Consider the following 20,776-nt stretch of genomic DNA (forward strand, 5'->3'; position numbering starts at 1 on the left):
ACAACTCATAGTCTAAAGAAGACAGAGGCATTTACTTGATTATTCAAAATTCATATAATAATTTCCCCATGCATAGAAAAAAAAAAGTGAACCAACTGTCTAGAGGAGGAACCTAGCTTGATTTGCTTTGAAACTCACAATTGCTTCCCTAAGATAATTTAAGTGGAATGAAAAGTGCTGTGGAGCTGGGAAAGAATTTTTTCCTCTCAGTGAAGGTAAGAAAGCCCTATCAGAAGGTGAGCTGAAACTCACTCTGAAATTTCCATACCCTACCCTGCCAGCAAGGGAGAACAGCAGAGGCTATGATTTACAAGTAATTTCATGTATATTGTACAGGAACTGGTATCTTCTGAGTCAATCCTTTCCAATTTCATCAGTTTCTTCCCTATAGTTTGAACCTGGCCACCACTTTAAATAATGAGTTTTACAGGTTGGTTGTAACAGCTTGATTTCAGAAGCATAATTTCAAAAAACATTTCATAATAACTATGCCCAACTTAATTCTATTTCCAGTGATTAAAATTGATTTGTTCTGCAGAATCAAATAGAAAACAAGAAAATATTAAAAAAAAGATTTTCATGCTGAAGAAATCATCTAATCCATCACTAAAAATCTAACATGGTCTCTTCTTACGAGGATTAAAAGAAAAAGAAAAAAAAAAAATATATATATAGAGAGAGAGAGAGAGAGAGAGAGAGAAACTAGCACAGAGCCAGGTGTGTAGCAACATAACACATTAGATCCTTTTGTCTGTTCTCTCTGGCTACTCAAAAATTTAAAGCAAAGAATGTGGGAACGTTAACCAAGTCTTTTGGTTCAAGGCACAAAATTTCTTTAAAAGTTTTCATTGGTCAAGGCCTGCCAGAGTAAGACATTAGAACAGCATACTGTCACCAGGTACTGGAAGTACTCCTGCTGTAAGCAATTGATTTGGGTTTATTTGTTCTCATTAAATCTACATACTTATCAAAATTCCCTCCATCCCCAACCAAAGGTCCTGTTCAATACAGCTGTCCCAGGCTTCAGAAGAATGTATTACTAATCTAATACAGTTACACACAAAATGTACCCTTCCAGGGATGGCATAGATGACAGCACGAGTTCTCCTCTAAATGGACTGATAATGAAAGGATTTTCTCTCTAAAATATATCAGAGCTCTCAAAGATTAAAATACACAAATCTTCACCACCCAGCCTCTCTGCCTATACAGGAAACCACCAAGTTGTGAGAACATTTGTCACATAATGCACACATCAGGCCTCACAGGTGTTCGACAGGAATCACTAATGCTTGTTCCACATGATGTCTTCAGTTAACCTGAAGCCTTTGGTTTATTTTGTGCAGCAAACCAGTCATCACTTTTATCTTCTGCCATTGCCTGTATAAACAGAATTGGAATATTTATTTATTCTCAGTCCATAAAATAAAACATATAGTCTACTTCGTACCTCACTGCACTGCCCACAATCAAGAAATTAACAATTAAAAGATGTTCAGGGACTTCTCTGGTGGCACAGTGGTTAAGAATCCACCTGCTAACGCAGGGAACATGGGCTCGAGCCCTGGCCCGGGAAGATCCCACATGCCGCGGAGCAACTAAGCCCGTGCGCCACAACTACTGAGCCTGCCCTCTAGAGCCTACGTGCCGCAACTACTGAAGCCTGCGTGCCTAGAGTCTGTGCTCTGCAACGAGAAGCCACTGCAATGAGAAGCCTGCGCACCGCAACGAAGAGCAGCCCCCGCTCGCCGCAACTAGAGAAAGCCCGCGCGCAGCAACGAAGACCCAACACAGCCAAAAATAAATTAATTAACTAAAAAAAGAAGAAAAAATGTTCATTCAGTATAGAGTCTTGTGTTTACTTTGACAGAGGATGCTGATGAGTATCAAGGAATCGCTTGTTAGTTCTCATTTTGCAGAGTAAAGGGCAGAGCCTGAAGCCGTAAAGTGTGGCTGATGCTGGCTGGAGAGCAGGCCAAGCACACCTGGCTGTGGGCTCTTCGGAACAGGAAGTGCGGTCACTCTGATGAGAGTCTGGGTGGGCTCTCAAGAATCTTTAGTGCTCAGGAGACTCAGTCTAATGATGAGACCAAATGTGAAAAGCTATTTTGATGTCTTGGCAATGAGCCTGGAATGATTTCCTTTTTCCATGCCTCCTCCCACACCATTCCGCTGATGCTGGTACTGTTTGGTTTGGAACCTCTTAATTAAAAAAGAAGGCTTGTTAATAACAATATGTTTTGGTTCCACCAGAGTCCTTTTATCCTATCGTTCCATGAGGTTGAGCTCATAGAAAGGGGCTTGTGGGCGGGGAGGGTGGGGGAGCCCAGCTTAAAACTGAAGTCTCTTTTTAAAAAATTTTAATTTATTTATTTATTTATTTAGGCTGCATTGGGTCTTCGCTGCTGCGCACAGGCTTTCTCTAGTTGTGGCGAGCAGGGGCTACTCTTCGTTGCGGTGCGCGGGCTTCTCATTGCAGTGGCTTCTCTTGTTGAGGAGCACGGGCTCTAGGTGCGCGGGCTTCAGTATTTGTGGCTCACGGGCTCTAGAGCGCAGGCTCAGTAGTTGTGGTGCACGGGCTTAGTTGCTCCGCGGCATGTGGGATCTTCCCGGACCCAGGGTTCGAACCCGTGTCCCCTGCATTGGCAGGTGGATTCTTAACCACTGAGCCACCAGGGAAGCCCCTAAACCGTTTTTTAAATTACTGGATTGATGCTTTAGAGAGCTAGTGCTGGCATCAGGGATTGACTGGAGGGTGGGAGGAGGCTTTTGCAGTATTGCAGGTGAAAATGAGAGCCTTTTCAAAAGGGAAGTAGATAGACAAAGGATTTCAGAGGTAGAACTCACAGTTCCTGGTGACTAATTGCTAATAGAATGTAGGGGTGAGGAGAAACAGTATTCAAAAATGGCTCTGTTTGTAAATCTAAAACTATTCTAAAATAAAAAGCATATTAAATGTTAAAAGAAAAACTGGCTCTGAGGATTCTAGCTTAAACAATTGTGATAACAGATATACAGTGCTATTCAGGGGCGGGAGCAGAGTATAGAAGAGGAAAAAAGAACTGGCTTTGAAACCTGAAAGACCTCTGTTTGAGCCCGTGCCTGCCACTTACTGAATGTATAATATTGGGTAACTTACTCTTTTGAGCCTCAGTTTCTTCATCTGAAAAGGGAATGCTATCCACCTTGTAGATTATGGTAAGAGTTGCAGAATATACATAAGGCACTTAAGAACATGTCAATATAGGAGATGCTTAATAAATAGTAATTTTTATTTTTCTATTATATTAATGAAGAATGGATTTGAAGTAAGATAAATTAAGTTATAGGCATGTAGAGTTGAAATGTCCATGGTCTATCCAGGTAAAAAGTTTCTTTGGCTATAACACTAATCTGACAAAAAAAGCATTAAGCATAAAAGAAAAAGTTGATAAATTGGACTTAGAGAAATGTCTGCTCTTCAAAGGCCTGTATTAAGAAAATAAATAGTCAAGCCATTGAATGGGGAAAGTATTTGCATTTGCAGATTATCTAACAAATGACTCATATCCAGAACTCCAACACAACAACAAGAAAGAGAAAAACAGTCAAAAAATTTTAAAACAGGAATTTAAATGGGTCTTGAAAAATAAGCAAATACTCAAATGAGAGAAGGGACATTCTAGGAGAATAAAATAATGTGAGCAAAGACACAGAGAGTGAAAATAAATTTATATTTAGAGGTTAGAGAATGGCTAAAATGTGAAATAGATCAGTGGTGTGTCTTCCAATTAGTTTGTCATGAAACTCAATGGATCAGATAAATTATTCTGGATTGATATAGTCCAATTATATTAAAGCTAAATAAAAAATACATAGGGCAGTAAAGAAACAAAAAAAAATACACAGGGCAAACCAACTGTATAAAACCATTTTTTAGGTGGTCAGGGAAATTTTAATAAGAACTGGATTTTAGGTGGCATTAAGGATATACTGTTGGGAGTTTCCTGGTGGTGCAGTGGTTAAGAATCCGCCTGCTAACAAAAAGAATAAAATACCTAGGAACAGACCTATCTAAGGAGACAAAAGACCTGTATGCAGAAAACTATAAGACACTGATGAAAGAAATTAAAGATGAAACAAACAGATGGAGACATATCATGTTCTTGGACTGGAAGAATCAACATTGTGAAAATAGACTATACTACTCAAAGCAATCTACAGATTCAATGCAATCCCTATCAAACTACCAATGGCATTTTTCACAGAGCTAGAACAAAAAATTTCACAATTTGTATGGAAACACAAAAGACCATGAATAGCCAAAGCAATCTTGAGAAAGAAAAACGGAGCTGGAGGAATCAGGCTCCCTGACTTCAGACTATAACTACAAAGCTACAGTAATCAAGACAGTATGGTACTCACACAAAAACAGAAATATAGATCAATGGAACAGGATAGAAAGCCCAGAGATAAACCCATGCACATATGGTCACCTTATCTTTGATAAAGGAGGCAAGAATATACAATGGAGAAAAGACAACCTCTTCAATAAGTGGTGCTGGGAAAACTGGACAGCTACATGTAAAAGAATGAAATTAGAACACTCCCTAACACCATACACAAAAATAAACTCAAAATGGATTAAAGACCTAAATGTAAGGCCAGACACTATAAAACTCTTAGAGGAAAACATAGGCAAAACACTCTATGACATAAATCACAGCAAGATCCTTTTTGACCCACCTCCTAGAGAAATGGAAATAAAAACAAAAATAAACAAATGGGACCTAATGAAACTTAAAAGCTTTTGCAAGGCAAAGGAAACCATAAACAAGACGAAAAGACAACCCTCAGAATGGGAGAAAATATTTGCAAACGAACCAATGGACAAAGGATTAATCTCTAAAATATACAAGTAGCTCATGCAGCTTAATATCAAAAAAACAAACAATCCAATCCAAAAATGAGCAGAAGACATAAATAGACATTTCTCCAAAGAAGATATACAGATTGCCAACAAACACATGAAAGGATGCTCAACATCACTAATCATTAGAGAAATGCAAATCAAAACTACAATGAGGTATCACCTCATACCGGTCAGAATGGCCATCATCAAAAAAATCTACAAACAATAAATGCTGGAGAGGGTGTGGAGAAAAGGGAACCCTCTTGCACTGTTGGTGGGAATGTAAATTGATACAGCCACTATGGAGAACAGTATGGAGGTTTCTCAAAAAACTAAAACTAGAACTACCATATGACCCAGTAATCCCACTACTGGGCATATACCCTGAGAAAACCATAATTCAAAAAGAGTCATGTACCACAATGTTCATTGCAGCTCTATTTACAATAGCCAGGACATGGAAGCAACCTAAGTGTCCATCGACAGATGAATGGATAAAGAAGATGTGGCACATATATACAATGGAATATTACTCAGCCATAAAGAGAAACGAAATTGAGTTATTTGTAGTGAGGTGGATGGACCTAGAGACTGTCATACAGAGTGAAGTAAGTCAGAAAGAGAAAAACAAATACTGTATGCTAACACATATATATGGATTCTAAAAAAAAAAAAAAAGAGAGAAGGTTCTGAAGAACCTAGGGGCAGGACAGGAATAAAGATGCAGACATAGAGAATGGACTTGAGGACACAGGGAGGGGGAAGGGTAAGCTGGGACAAAGTGAGAGAGTGGCATGGGATATATACACTACCAAATGTAAAATAGATAGCTAGTGGGAAGCAGCCACATAGCACAGGGAGATCAGCTCGGTGCTTTGTGTCCACCTAGAGGGGTGGGAGGGAGACGCAAGAGAGAGGAGATATGGGGATATATGTATATGTATAGCTGATTCACTTTGTTATAGCAAAAACTAACACACCATTGTTAAGCAATAATACTCCAATAAAGATGTTAAAAAAAAAAAAATCCACCCGCCAATGCAGGGGACACGGGTTGGATCCCTGGTCCGGGAAGATCCCACATGCCGTGGATCAATTAAGCCCGTGCACCACAACTACTGAGTCTGCACTCTAGAGCCTGTGAGCCACAACTACTGAGCCCATGTGCCTAGAGCCCATGCTCCGCAGCAAGAGAAGCCACAGCAATAAGAAACCTGCGCAGAGCCCACGAGCCACAACTACTGAGCCCACGCGCCTAGAGCCCATGCTCCGCAACAAGAGAAGCCACTGTGATGAGAAGCCCGTGCACCGCAATGAAGACCCAACGCAGCCAAATAAATAAATAAATAAATAAATAAATAAATAAGAGGTTGATATAAGGAGGCAATATAATGTTGTGTTAGCTGTAAAAAAAAAAAGATATATTGTTGACTTTTTAAGTGTGATTATGTCAATATTGTATATATGAAAATTCCTTAATTTTTGCTTTTTTTAAAAATTTATTTTTATTGGAGTATAGTTGCTTTACAATGTTGTAATTTTTACTTTTTAAATCATCTTAAAATGTGTAAAATACTTAAGTATTTAGGGTTGAAATGACATGGTGTCTGAAATTTGCCTTAAAATTCTCCAACAAATATCCCCACTGCCAAAAAAAAAAGTGGGGTGGAAAGGAATGATGAAAAATTATGGCAGAGTTGAGTGGTGACAGTCACATAGGGATTTTGTACTCTTTTGTGTATATATGGAATTTTTAATCATGAAATATTAAAAATAAAATCTGTTATGGAAAGAAATGGACAGAAGACAACACACAAATGTTGGTGAGGACGCAGAGCAGCTGGAACTCCTATATATACATGGCCAATAGTGTAAAACAGTTCAATCACTTTGGACAACTGTTTGGCAGTTTCTTAGAAAGTAAAAGCAATTCCCCTCCCAGGTATTTACCCAAGAGAAATGAAACATACGTCCACAAGAAGAGTTACATGAGAATGTTCAGAGCAGTCTTCCTTATAATAGATAAAAATCTGGAAAAAACTCCAATGTCCACCATTGGAAGAATGGATAAGCAAATTGTTATATTCATAAAATTGAATACCACTCGGCAAAGAAAAAAGAATTCTGGCATGTACAATTATACTGAGGAATCTCAAAAAGGTTATGTTGACTGAAAGAAGCCATTCAATTCATATGAAGTCCAAGGACAGACAAAATTCATATGACAGAATTCAGAACAGTAGTTGCTGCTGGGAGGAGGGGTTGGGAACTAGAAATGGGCACAACAGAACTTTCTATAACAATGAAAATACTCTATATTTTGAGTAGTGGTTATACGAGTATATGTAACTGTCAAAACTCATCAAAGTGGACACTAAAATTTCTGTACACTTAAATTCTATGTATATTTTACCTCAGTAACAACAATGAAAAATGCTCGTTTAGAGCTTAGTGGGGAGTGGGAACTAGAAGTTAGGAAGTTGAGAATGGATGATGGCTGAAGCTCTGCGTAGAGATGACCAGAGTTAACAGGTAACTTCTACTCAGAGAAGAGAAAGAATGTATAATGAGAGAGTAAAAGACAGCCAAAGTGGGACCGTGGGCAAAATCATTTCAGGATCAGTCACAGAAAAAGGTGCCTGTGGCTGAGGGGAAGCTGTCAGAGAGAAAGGAAGATGGCAGGATCCCCAGCATCAAGGGAGAAGAGAGCTCAAAAGAGGAGGAAGTTGGGGACTTCCCTGGTGACGCAGTGGATAAGACTCTGCGCTCCCAATGCAGGGGGCCTGGGTTCGATTCCTGGTCAGGGAACTAAATCCCACACTCATGCCACAACTAAGGAGCCTGCGAGCCACAACTAAGGATACCGCCTGCTGCAACTAAGACCCGGCACAACCAAATAAATAAGTAAATAAATAAATAAATATTTTTTTTAAAAAAAGGGGAGGAAGTTGGTCAGCGATATGAAAGAGCAAGAAGAACAATCTAGCCAATTTGTCAACTAAGAGGTTGCTTGAGATTCTATTTTCCTTTATGGTAAAATTTGTAAACGCTATATTTTTTGTACATTTCCAGCTTTAATGAACAACAATTGAGTGTCCGTTATTTTGTCAGCAGTTTGCTAAGCTCTATAAACAACACAACAATCCTATGAGGTGGATAATCTTATTTCCTCAAATTTTTGGATAAAAAACTGCAGTTTAGAGACTTGAAGTAAATTTCTTAAGGTCAGTCACATAGATACTAAGTGACAGAACCAGGACACATTGATTCATTCCTTTCAGCAGCAGCAGCAGAATATTCACTGAGTGCCAGCTACATACGAGGTATGTGCTAGAAGCTGGGGTACAACACTGCATGCTGCTAAAAGATCGTGTTTGATGAGGATAGAAAAATAGTCACTGGATTTGGCAAGAGGAGGTCACCGATGACATCAACGCGTCTCACTGCGTGACAGGAGCCAATGCAGAACAGAGTGAAGTGTGAATGGGAGGTAAGAAGTAGAAACGGCGTGTAGGGAGATTTTTAAAAGAAATCTGGAGAAGGGATATGGGGTAAATAGAAGATTTTTAGAAGATACTAGAGTTAGTTTGTATGCTTATGAGAACAATTTGCTAGGAAGGAAGAGAACGATGCTGTAGAATGGAGAAGAGATGACCAAGGGGCTAAGGCAGTAAGACGGGGTGGCGTCGGGGCTCTTCCGGTCACCGAGCAGAACAGTGATGTATTTAGCAGCAGTGGTTCTCCAAGGCAGCCCGAGGTGGAGGGAAGGCACACATACTACACCCAGATAAGAGTCACATGGGTGGCAATGAAGTTGACACAAGTCTCTGGCTCAAAAGTCACCTCAAAAGGACACGGTTCTGAAAGTAAGAACTGGCCCCTGATGCTTGGGTCCTTCTTCATACACACTTAACAGCACCCCCCCTTGAGCTGAAGGTGAGATAAATTTAGAAATGAGACTCACGTCATCCAATAATTTGCTTCCCTCTGGATCCATCTTAGAGAGTTCTCGAAATGCTTCATCCCCCACAAAGCAAATTTCATGTCCATCCTACACCAAAAGAGAGAAAAGAAATTTGGCAAAAAGACACCTCAGAAGAAAGCCCTTGTGCAGCCTGTCCTGTTCGTGGGTAATACTTACAGGGTCTGCCAAAATGATAACTTGCACTGTTGCTTTCCCTGGAGTGTCCAGGCTCACCAGGGGAGTCAGAATCTTCTGGTTCTCCCTTTTCATCAAATCTTCTAAGACTGACAACTTGAGGAAAACAAAAAAGCAAAGTGAGCAAGGGGTCCCACGCCACTCTTGGGCTGTGGTCCTCGAAAGCCCCAGAGGAATCTCAGATCAACCAGAAAACTCTGGCGCCACTTGTTTGATTTTATTATCTCAGCTGCTCTTGAGACAACTGTTGAACTTGATACCAAAGCCACAATCAACATGAACCTAGAGAAGGGAGGGTCAAGTTTCCTAGCTGTTTGAACTAGCTAGTCACAGAGTTTAAACAAAAGACCTGGTACCAAACATTACCTCTTTCTGGGGGCAAGAAAAGGCAATTCGTCCAAAAGCTGTTGCATGATCAACTGCCCCTTGGATGCCCTGTAGCTCCAGCTTACACTGAAAAGACATGAGAAAGCGGGTTTATTTTTTGGAACAGGTTACGTGGTAAAAAAAAAAAAAATTCAAACAGGGCTAAAGGAATAAAGTAAATTCTAGGTCTCCCTCTTACTCTCACCCCAGAGGCAACCAGTCAGCAGGCATCCATAGGCATATACCCTTTTTTCTTTTTTACACCAATAGTAGCATAATTTATGCATTATTCTGTCCCTTGTTTTTCTCCCATTAATGTTCCCATCTCAGCACATAGAGACTCGCCTCATTCTTTTTGATGGCTGCTTACTAATCCATTCTATGGCTGAACCATAAATGGTTGAACTATTGCTTGAATCCACAGGGCATTTAGGTTATTTCTTACATTTTGCTATTACAAACAATGCCGCAGCAGGTAACCTTGTACATACTTCTTTGTGCACGTGTAGGATAAGTACGTTTGTAAAATAAATTCCTAGGAGTAGACCTTCTGGCTCAAAGTAAAAGGACTAAATCATGCTCAAATACTAAGTTATTAAGAGAAAAAAAAAAAAGATCATCATTACAGCATTAAATCTTGCCTACATCTCTTCTGACTCAGCAAATCTACTCCTGAAAGGACACATTCCCCAAATATAAACAAAGGTAATATCTGGGTGGTGAGCTCACTGGCAATTTTAATTTTCTTCTTTCTGTTCTAAATATTGAATTACTATGAAGAAACTATGAGAATAACCTTCATGTTAACCTAATTTACAAGCCAAACTCATAGTAACAGATTATTTCTCTCCAAGATTGCTCACCTGGTTATCAGCATAGCCCAGCAAAGCCCTCTGCTTCTTTTCATCTTTTTCATAAACTTTCATTCCCAGTAGACTAGACCAGTAGTTCAAGGACTTCTGAAGATCAGACACTGCTAGAGTTACTTTTAATACAGGATCTGTAGGGTAACGAAACAGCAGGAATGAACAGGGCAGTGCAAAGGAATGGAATAGAAGGACCCAAACAGGCTCAAGTATATATAAGAATTTAGGGGCTTCCCTGGTGGCGCAGTGGTTGAGAATCTGCCTGCCAATGCAGGGGACACGGGTTCAAGCCCTGGTCTGGGAAGATCCCACATGCCGCGGAGCAACTAGGCCCATGAGCCACAACTACTGAGCCTGCGCGTGTGCTCCGCAACAAGAGAGGACGCGATAGTGAGAGGCCCGCGCACCGTGATGAAGAGTGGCCCCCGCTTGCCACAACTAGAGAAAGCCCTCGCACAGAAACGAAGACCCAACACAGCCAAAAATAAATAAATAAATAAATAAATTTTAAAAAATAATAAAATAAAATAAAAAAATAAAATTTAAAAGAATTTAGTTTATAAGGGATTTTAAGTCAGTGTGAAAGGGTAGATTATTCCATAAAGATAAATGGCATTAAGATAACTGGCTTCCATGGAGCAACTAAGCCTGTGCGCCACAACTACTGAGCCTACATGCCACAACTACTGAAGCCTGCATGCCTAAAGCCCGTGCTCCGCAAACAAGAGAAGCCACTGCAATGAGAAGCCCATGCACCACAACAAAGAGTAGCCCCCGCTCCCGGCAACTAGAGTAAGCCCACGTGCAGCAACGAAGACCCAACACAGCCAAAAATAAATAAATAAATAAATAAATTTATTTTTTTAAAAAAAAGATAACTGGCTTCTTATTTGGTGGGAAGAAGCTACACCTTTAAACTAAATGGCAAAATACATTCCTGATGAGTTAAATGATTAAAGACTGAAACCATGAAAATACTAGAAATGGGTGATTATTTATTTAAACAATTTTGGGGTGGAGAAAGATTTTTTTTTAATAAATAAGATTTTTTAAAATATTTATTTTATTTATTATCATTAATTTATTTTGGCTGCGTTGGGTGTTCGTTGCTGCACGTGGGCTTTCTCTAGCTGTGGTGAGCGGGGGCTACTCTTCGTTGCGGTGCACGGGCTTCTCACTGCAGTGGCTTCTCCTGTTGTGGAGCATGGGCTCTAGGTGTGAGGGCTTCAGTAGCTGTGGCGCACAGGCTCAGTAGCTGTGGCTCACGGGCTCTAGAGAGCAGGCTCAGTAGTTGTGGCACACGGGCTTAGTTGCTCCACAGCATGTGGGATCTTCCCGGACCAGGACTCGAACCCGTGTCCCCTGCATTGGCAGGCGGATTCTTAACCACTGTGCCACCAGGGAAACCCAGAAAGATCTTTTTTTAAATCTGACACTAAAGATAGAAAAACCATGAAGAAAAAAATGTGCTAGGTTAATTACACGAAATGGAAAACCCCTAGACAACAACCAAGAAAAGAATTACTATCAAAATTAAAGAATAAACTACAAAGTAGGAAACATCTTTTTAACAACATATATGACAAAAAGTCCTTAATATTTAAATCACCTTTAAACGTCAATAGGAAAAAGATTCACTTCCTAGAAAAATAGGCAAAAGGCATGAAGCGGTAATCCACAAAAGGAGGAACTGGAACAGTCAATGAACATATGAAAGCATATTTGACCTCACAAAGAAATTAGAATTCAAATAAAACATTTTGTTATCTAATTAGCAAATAATTTTAAAAGTTCACAGTGTTAACTGTTATAGTACAGGGGGAAAAAACCACAATCATGTAATAATGGCAGAGTGTAAATTAGTACATTTCTGAGCAACAATTTGACAAAATGTATCTAAAAACCATCCACTGCTTTTGAAAGAGCAAGCCCATTTTCAGCAATTAAAGAAGTGACTGTGGATGTATGAAGCCCTTTCGTCACAAAGACATTCATCACAGTGTTGCTCATAACAATGAAACACCAGAGACAACATGAATATCCAACAACGGACAACTGTTTCTCTTCCTACAATGTCACACAATGGAATCTCATATATATTTAATTATATATTTATTTCTTTTGATAAAAGATTGGAAAGATATACTCTAAAATGTTAACAGGGACTTCCCTGGTGGTGCAGTGGATAAGACTCTACGCTCCCAACGCAGGGGGCCCGGGTTCGATCCCTGGTCAGGGAACTAGATCCCACATGCATGCTGCAACTAAGACCCAGTGCAACCAAATAAATAAAATAAGTAAAATGTTAACAGTGGTTATCTGTTTTCTTCTTCCTTATTTTTGCGTATCTGTGTGTCTAGGGGAAAAAAATCTATTTTTTTGTAAAAAGAATAAAAGTTATATTAAAACACTTAACATTGGAAACTTTTATATTGTAAAGTGACTTTTTAAAAATTTACATATTAATTCATTAAAAAATAAGAAGAATATTACAACATTTTTTTTGTGAAAAATAACTGTGTTTTCCAAAACAAGCAATGACAAGAACAGCATCGTTTTACATTTTTGTGAATCTCTTTAAGGTCTGGATTAGTAGAAGATAGCTGGATTCTTACATCTGCTTCTGTATCCAGTCTGTTGCAATATGTTGTTTAGTTGAAGCATATGAAGAAACTCCAGCTTCTGAGACATAAGTTGTTTGACGAGTATCTTAATAGTCTTTTCTGGATAGTCTTTTTAGATATTATACTAAAATTTTTCTTTAAGGAGTTTGTAAAGTGACTTTTTGGAGAGCTGTTCCAAGTCTCTATCTGATTAGGATAAATTCAATGCATTTTTCTTCAGTTTTCACTGCCTTAGTCCCGTTTGCTAGACTAGCAATACCATGGCTAAAGCAAGGTGTTTCTCACAGGTGCCTCTACCTGGCAGACTGTTTTAGTTTTCCCCATTCACTGAGAAATCAACAAATTCCAGCTGATTCAGACCCTGAAGGGAAGTAGTGGCAGGAACAGTCATAGTGGGTGAAACTACACAGGAGTGATTCATTCGAAGAAGTATGGACACCAGCTAGACTGATAGATTTGACTATATCACCAACCAGAAATTAATGCCCCAAAGGTATTATCATTCCAAAGAACAAAAACATCTTATGATGAATCTAGAGACTGTCATACAGAGTGAAGTAAGTCAGAAAGAGAAAAACAAATATCGCATATTAATGCATATATGTGGAACCTAGAAAAATGGTACCGGTTTGCAGGGCAGAAATTGAGACACAGACGTAGCGAACAAACGTATGGACTCCAAGGGGGGAAAGTGGAGGGAGGTGGTGGTGGTGTGATGAACTGGGAGATTGGGATTGACATATATACACTAATATGTATAAAATGGATAACTAAAAAGAACCTGCTGTATAAAAAATAAATAAAATTCAAAAATTCAAAAAAAAAATAGTGACCAAAAAAAAGATTCTATGGAAAACTTTTCAAGTTACTTGGAGGTAATCAAGATGATGTCATTAGAAAATATTTGAATTTTAATGTCAATACCCTAAATTGATATCGTTGGAATATAAAAACCAAATCTAGAAAGCAAAGCAAAAAAAAATCTTATGATTGTGAGGCCCTCCATTATTTTATGTACTGAAACATTATTAAGACCAGGGAAAAAATGTATAATGGAATGAGTGGCAGGAGTTAAGTTTCAAAGTTAGTATATAAAGCACCTACCACCTATCAATAAAAATACTCGTAAAAATCCCTTACATTACCAGTGAAGTTCAGAAATACCATCTCTCAGTAAGTCCCACAGTACCAGCCTGACCTCCCACACTGGAACATCGCTCTTTCTTTTGCTGAGCTCCAGATGAAAAGCAAGTAGCAGTAGGGACTTCCCTACTGCCTTCCAACGCAGGGGACGAGGGTTCGATCCCTGGTTAAGGAACTAAGATCCCACTTGCTGCAGGGCAACTACAGAGCCCGCCGCGCCCTACAGCCCATGCGCCACAACTAGAGAGAAGCCTGTGTGCCGCAACTAAGACCCAACGCAGCCAAATAAATAATAAATAAATAAATATTAAAAAAAAAAAAAAAAGAAAGAAAAGCAAGTAGCAGTAAATACAACAGTCAGTCTCAGTATGAGGGGCCTCGGGGACTTGAGGCAGACCAGCGGGGAAAGAGACCGTCTTCACCTCAGGTCCACTTAGGGCCCTGTGTTCACTGACTGAATGGCAGGCAGAAGTGCCCTTGCTGTTCACCAGTATTTTTTTTTTCCCCTTTTCTTGCTTTTGTTTTTCTCTCGGCAGAGCAGGTAGCAGAATTTGCAGGAATTAAATACATGTATGACGAGGACGCCTCGCACGTGAAACGTCATGCAGTTTCTCTCCCACTCGCTGTGGCGGTCAGGGTGGTGGGCTCCTCACTTCATTCACCCACACTGACCGAGAACCAGCACTGCAGTCTGGGAAACTGACCTTAGCTGGAGGATACGACTAACTGGTCTAAGGATAATCCTATTTCTCTTGCCTGCCAGTGACTGGTTCAGGAGCAGGCATGTGAATCAATTCTGACCAGGAAGTTGCTGGAAGATTCTAGGAAAGTTTTGCTGTGCTCTTAAAAAAGAGCCACAGGAAGTCAGTTTCTCTTTCTCCTACCAGATGAGAATGTGGAGGCAGGTAGCCCCAACTGCTACTGGCAGCCACCCTACAACCCTGAGGGGGAGAAGCAGACCCTCGAGGACAAGAGGATGCAGAGAGAGAAGATTTGCGTTCTTGATGCCATTGCTGAGCTGCTGAATCAACTAACCCTGAAGTCTTTCCTACCCAGAGAATGCCTGCCTGCTCTGTGAACTAAAACATTTTCTTACCGTTCAAGCTGCAGTTGGGTACCTAATATCTGCAGCTGCAAGTATCTTACACAGATACATTACCAGTAGGATAGATAGAACCAGTCCAGAACCCCTATAGTGATGCACTCAAATTCTGATATGAGAATATAATTTCTGAGAGGACAAATAACAACAGTGGCTTGGGAGAGATGTGTCATGTCAATATAGAAAGACTCCACAGGAGACAGAAATCGAGCTCCCTCTCTCCTTCCATCAGAAGCCTTTAGACAGAGGGCTTTTGTCAGTGTGGGGATAATTACCTGACTGAGATGGACTGCGGTTCTGCAAATAGAACTTATATCCTCCCGGGGCTTTGGTTTCAAAAACACCTTCTGCCACTTCACTGAGTGGCCACTCCAGCTTCCTGGCGTTGCTGACAGCCTGGCTAGAAGCGAGCGTGATACCCTATGACAAACAACAGTATCACCCAAGTGCGTAATCACAACAGATCTTTTATAGAAGATAAAGCAAAACCCCACTGCCTTTACGTCAAATCACCTAAGATTTAACTGGCATTCAAAATTTTCTGCTAGTAATTTTGAAGTAGGTTTTGGACATTTTTCTCCCGCAAAGATTCCAAACTTTGTGAATTGTAGGATAGAAACACAAATGCCAGAGAAAGTTGATTCATTTAATACCAAAGATAATCTCTCCTCACTTTCGAGATCTGGTCAGAGAAATCTTGATCTTACCCTTCGCTCACCAGCTACTTATTTAAAATGTTCTGTTTTTAATTTTGCTTTTTAAACCAAAAAACATAAACCAACTATGGAGTCATTCTTTATTTAAATTAATCAAAATGCCTAAGAATGTGCACTATGCCTTCCGATGTGTTCAGCCTCGTTTCTAGCCTGGACTGCAGATCAGCCTCTCTCTGCCTCCAGTCTTGTCAATCCATCATCCACTCTGCAGCTGGAGTAAACTTTCTGAAACCCACCCTACAGTCTATTCTCAAGACGGCAACCCCATGCTGCTTTTCCTCTGCTTAAAACCCATGATGGCTCTTTATTTCACTCAGGGATGGCTTACAATGGCCTGAAAGGGCCAAGACAATCTGACCCATGTCATTTCTGAGCCCCTCTCCTCCCCCTCTCCCTTGGCTCTATTCCAGCCATGCTGGCCTCCTCACGTTTTCTCAAACGCGCCAGGCGCTGTCTGAGGGCTTTTGCACCAGCTGTTTCCTAGCTGAAATGCTCTTCCCAGAGATAGCCACATAGCTAACTCCCTTATCTCCTTCGAGTCTTTGCTCAGGTGTCACCTCCTCACGGAAACCTGCTCTCAACGCCCCACTTAAAATTAAAACTGGTCATTTGCCCCATACTCCCAACCCCCCTTACCCTGCTCTGTTCTTCCCCCATTACAATAATCACCTTTAAAATATTCAATAACATATATTATATTATATTATATTATTTATTTATTTATTCATTCATTCATTGAAATTTATTATCTGTTGTCTGTCAGGCCCTGGGCCCCCTCCCCTACCAGGCACAGATTCCTGTCTGTTTTATTCACCGCTTATCCGAAGTTCGTGGAACAGTGCCTGGCACGTAGCAGGCACTCAATAATAAATCATTTAACACATAGGTCATTTCACATATTTGTTAACATATACGTAAACTAAACTCCTAGAAGTGAAACTGCAAGGTCAAAGGGTAAAGGCGCTAATTATTCTGATACTGCCAAACTTGAGGCTGCACCACTTCACACTCTTATTAGTAATGCATGAGTGTGGCAGTTTTCCCACACCCTTCCTCACAGTGTGTTATCACACCTTTTGATTTTTGCCAATCTGATAGGTGACAAACGGCAGCTCGGAAGTTGAACATCTTTTTCAATGTTTAAGAGACTTCCTCTTTTTTTTACTAGACAGGGATTCTTTATATATATGGGAGCTCTATTTAACCTGTTTTTCTTTTTGTTCCGTGAACTGAGGAGCAGCACAGACGGTACCTTTCATCAGGGCTCTCCTACGACCAAAGTCTCCTGGGAGGACCCCCAGTGGAGCCGCCAAGCTGTTCTCCACCTACACGGCCTCTAGTACCTGCAGGCCCGCCGATCAACATCTGACCCGAGCCCATTAAGTGCTTATGGCACCAAGATGGTTTCGCTCTTTTTTTTCTCCCCGATTTAAATTTGGAGAGTAAAGAAAAGAACGATAAGGAGAAACACAGAGACCCTCATATACACTCAATCACCAAATCCTATGAACTCTACCTCTGACATCTCTCAAATCCATCCTCTCTCTCCCTCTCCCACCACTGCCACGTTTGTTAGTTAAGGAGCTGCTGGTGGCTGTATAACCTTTGTGCTGGTTGCCTCACTTCCAGTCCTGCTCGCCGCCAACCGAACCTCCCAGCTCCAGCCAGGGATTCTTGTACATTGCAAATACTGTGTCGTTCCCCTGCTTAAAAGCGGCTCCACTCTGCTTTTAGAATAAAGTCTGAACGTCCTGATATGATGTGGTCCCTGCTCACTCCTCCAGCCTCAACTCTACCCACTCCCTTATTCACACACTAAGCTCCAGCCAGCGTGAGTTACTCACCGTTCTTTGAGCGCCATGCTCCCTCTCACCTCCAGGCCTGTGCACATGCTGAGGACCGCCATCTCACCCTCCCACCCTGACCCCCCTCACCTTGCTCAGACGTCACTTCTGGGAAGCCTTCCCTGAACTCTCATCTGTCTGAGAATAGGCTGGAAATTCCTCCTGTGTATTCCCACATTCCCCTGTTCTTATCCCTATCTTAGCACTTATCACACGGTATTCTTGTTGTCTCTTTACCTGTTTCCCCCATCAGACAGTAAACTCCTTAGGCCAGGGAAAATGCTCTAAATTGTATCCCCAGGACCTAACAAGGTACATGGCATAGAGCAAGTCACAAAAAATATCTGTTAAATGAATAAATTAGTGAGAGGCATGGAGAGTGAGAAAGAGAAAGAGAAATTTATTAATCTGTTATATCTGAGCAGTCCTTTCCATTTACAAAACCCTTTTACATATATCTGATCCTACAAACTTCCATCTAGGTACCATTATTTTAACATGAGTTAACAGGAATAGCGAGATCAAATGAGCAAAATAACATCTAGCATGAGGTAGAGTTGCTCAGTAGATTCTGGGTAAGAATCAGTTACTCCTCTCTTGCTATGTATTTGGGCCCAGTGACATTCCTTCTCGCACACAGTAACTGCTCAGCAAATGGCAGATCCTATTACTATAACAGGTGCACAACAACTTGAATTGCTGAATGCATTAATGAATGCAGTGCATGCAAGGACACCTTCTTTCTATCCTTAAAACCTTCTCAGATTTTTCTCTGACTGGGATTGATTGCAATCGCTCACCCCAATCACAACTGTCCACTAGAGAGAAAATATTTCTCTGGATGGTGATGAGGACCTGACGATCCATTGACTCTGGCCCTTCCACCTCCCGAGATTCAGTCATTCCCCCAGGGGAGTCTTGTCTCCTTCAAACCTGTCTCTAAGTCTTGAGCTTGATTCCTAAATGGTGGGAGAACACATTTCATCCTGAGCCAGCTTGGAGACAGGGGCCCAAGCAGGTTTCTTGGTTTTGTTCTTTTTTAAATAGAAAATATCACAAAACTAATCACTAAACTGCACCCCAAAGCCATCAATCAGTAGTCATAGTTATCTACAGCCGCATCAGTGACCTCTCTAAAAGGTACAGCCAAAAATCTGCTAGAACAAAATGATATTTACCATGAAGTCATTGCCAAGCTTGTAGTTGCCAATGCCGTAATTGTAAGTCAGTTCTGCAACAAAATGATCATCCTCAGGTCCAAATCCCACCATTGTTTTACTCCATTTTCCATCATAAGGCCTAGAAAAATGAAAAAAAATGAACCCAGTGACCACAGACAAAATCTGCTTCAGGCTGCCCCCAAAGAACTATTGGGACAAAGAGGTGGGCAGTCCCTTCTGGTCCTCCAAGTACCCAGAAGGATGAGATGCTAAGCCGGTGCTAAGAGCAGCTGTGCACAGCGCTCATGGGCCCCATCACCAAAGGCTCAAAAGACCATTTGTCTGGCACTTACTTGAGGGAAAGATTCGTTTACCTTTTCTTTAAAGTAGGGAGCTGAATCCTATAGGGACAGTCGTCCCACCTGACCTTAACTTATTTTTTGCCTACTCGTCAAGCATGCAATTCCCATCAGGCCTTGGAATTTCTCAGCTTGCCATGGTTACTAAGCTTAAGAGATATTCCATAAGACATTGCTTCATCCACAGCATATACTTATTTGTGACCCTGAAGCTGCCTCCCTAATTTATTGCCTCCTTAATTTATTCTGCTGCCCTCTACTCGCTTTGAGAAACTGCTTTCTGTTCTTCAGGGGTATTCAGAGACTAAAGAAGATTTTAAGAAACAAGGGGTCATACCCATTACAGGCAGCTCTGCAGCCTTCCTCAAATTCCTCATGCCGAAGAATCTGGTAAGGGAATGAGAATAAATGGCAAAGTTGTCCTAGTAGTACACACAGCATATTTAGCACAAACTAAAATGTCAAAACACAGACATTATTATTTGTAAGCTTTCCGTGTAAAACAAACAAAAGATAACGAGCTGTATATCTTTCCCAGGCTGGAAGTAGTAGAGGTAAGAAAGATCGGCTTGATACCAAGGGTCAGGCAACCAACCACAGTTGTAAAATCTATTACATTTAGATCGGGAAGCAGTACTGTGTAGTGAAAAAAGTGTGGCCTTCACTTAGTAGCTGTGTAACTCTGAGAGCGACATATTAGGATCTGAGTCTCCTAATATGTTGTGAAAATAGATAATTTATTAAAGCATTTGACACAGAACCTACTACACAGTAGGCTCTCAATGTGTCAGTTTCTGTTTTCCTTTTTGAGTCCCACAGCTACTGCTCCAGTTCAAGTTCCCATCACACCTCTCACAGACGATTAGAAATCATCTTACTGATCTCTTTCCTTAATACCACCATAAAATTAAGTCCCTAAAGCACAGCTCTGATCACACCACTGCCCTGTTCTAAAATGTAAGAGAGCTCCCCACTTTCTATGACATCAAATCCAAATTCCTTAGCATATTATTCAAGATACTATCAGGGACTTCCCTGGCAGTCCAGTGGTTAGGACCCCGCGCTCTCACTGCCAGGGCTGGGGTTCGATCCCTGGTCAGGGAACTAAGATCCCATAAGTTGCGTGGCGCAGCCAACAACAACAACAACAAAACCCAAAAAACTAAAGGCACATAAAACTAGTGGTGCTTCCCAAACATATCTTAACTTTGCACTGGCTGTTCAGTTTTTCTAGTATACTCCTCCCTCTAATCTAGGTCTGTGGATATCCTACCTATCTTTAGAGGTCACCTCAAGTACAAGGTCTCCATGAATTATTTCCTGAGGACCAGGTTAGAGTTAAAGCTCTCCTCCTGTTGTACTTTTATAATAATGGTAGCTAACACTTACATAATACATACCATGTGTCAAATACTACACATATAATAATGTGTTTAATCTTTACAACCACCCTTTTATCAATGAGGAAACACATTAAGAGAGAGCTCTGTGGTTTTCTATCATCAAATTTCAAGTACCATTACCATCAGCAATGTACAATTCCCAC

The 20,776-nt window shown here is 40.7% G+C and overlaps 1 protein-coding gene across 1 annotated transcript in view; it reads right to left on the reverse strand.

Moving 5' to 3' along the window:
- Nucleotides 1-10: 10 nt before the first annotated feature.
- GLOD4 (glyoxalase domain containing 4) overlaps nucleotides 11-20,776 on the reverse strand; it is a 22,627-nt gene continuing 1,861 nt past the window's right edge. The window contains exons 2-9 of the mRNA XM_007183825.3: nucleotides 19,568-19,617; nucleotides 18,890-19,010; nucleotides 15,427-15,571; nucleotides 10,280-10,416; nucleotides 9,417-9,503; nucleotides 9,033-9,146; nucleotides 8,856-8,942; nucleotides 11-1,380 (exon numbers count right to left, since the gene is read on the reverse strand). Of these exons, the coding sequence (XP_007183887.2) occupies nucleotides 1,315-1,380; nucleotides 8,856-8,942; nucleotides 9,033-9,146; nucleotides 9,417-9,503; nucleotides 10,280-10,416; nucleotides 15,427-15,571; nucleotides 18,890-19,010; nucleotides 19,568-19,617 (807 nt within the window). The 3' untranslated portion in view covers nucleotides 11-1,314. The remainder of the gene's footprint in view (nucleotides 1,381-8,855; nucleotides 8,943-9,032; nucleotides 9,147-9,416; nucleotides 9,504-10,279; nucleotides 10,417-15,426; nucleotides 15,572-18,889; nucleotides 19,011-19,567; nucleotides 19,618-20,776) is intronic.

This window comes from Balaenoptera acutorostrata, chromosome 20 (assembly GCF_949987535.1).
Source record: "Balaenoptera acutorostrata chromosome 20, mBalAcu1.1, whole genome shotgun sequence".
In the NCBI taxonomy this organism is placed as follows: domain Eukaryota; kingdom Metazoa; phylum Chordata; class Mammalia; order Artiodactyla; family Balaenopteridae; genus Balaenoptera; species Balaenoptera acutorostrata.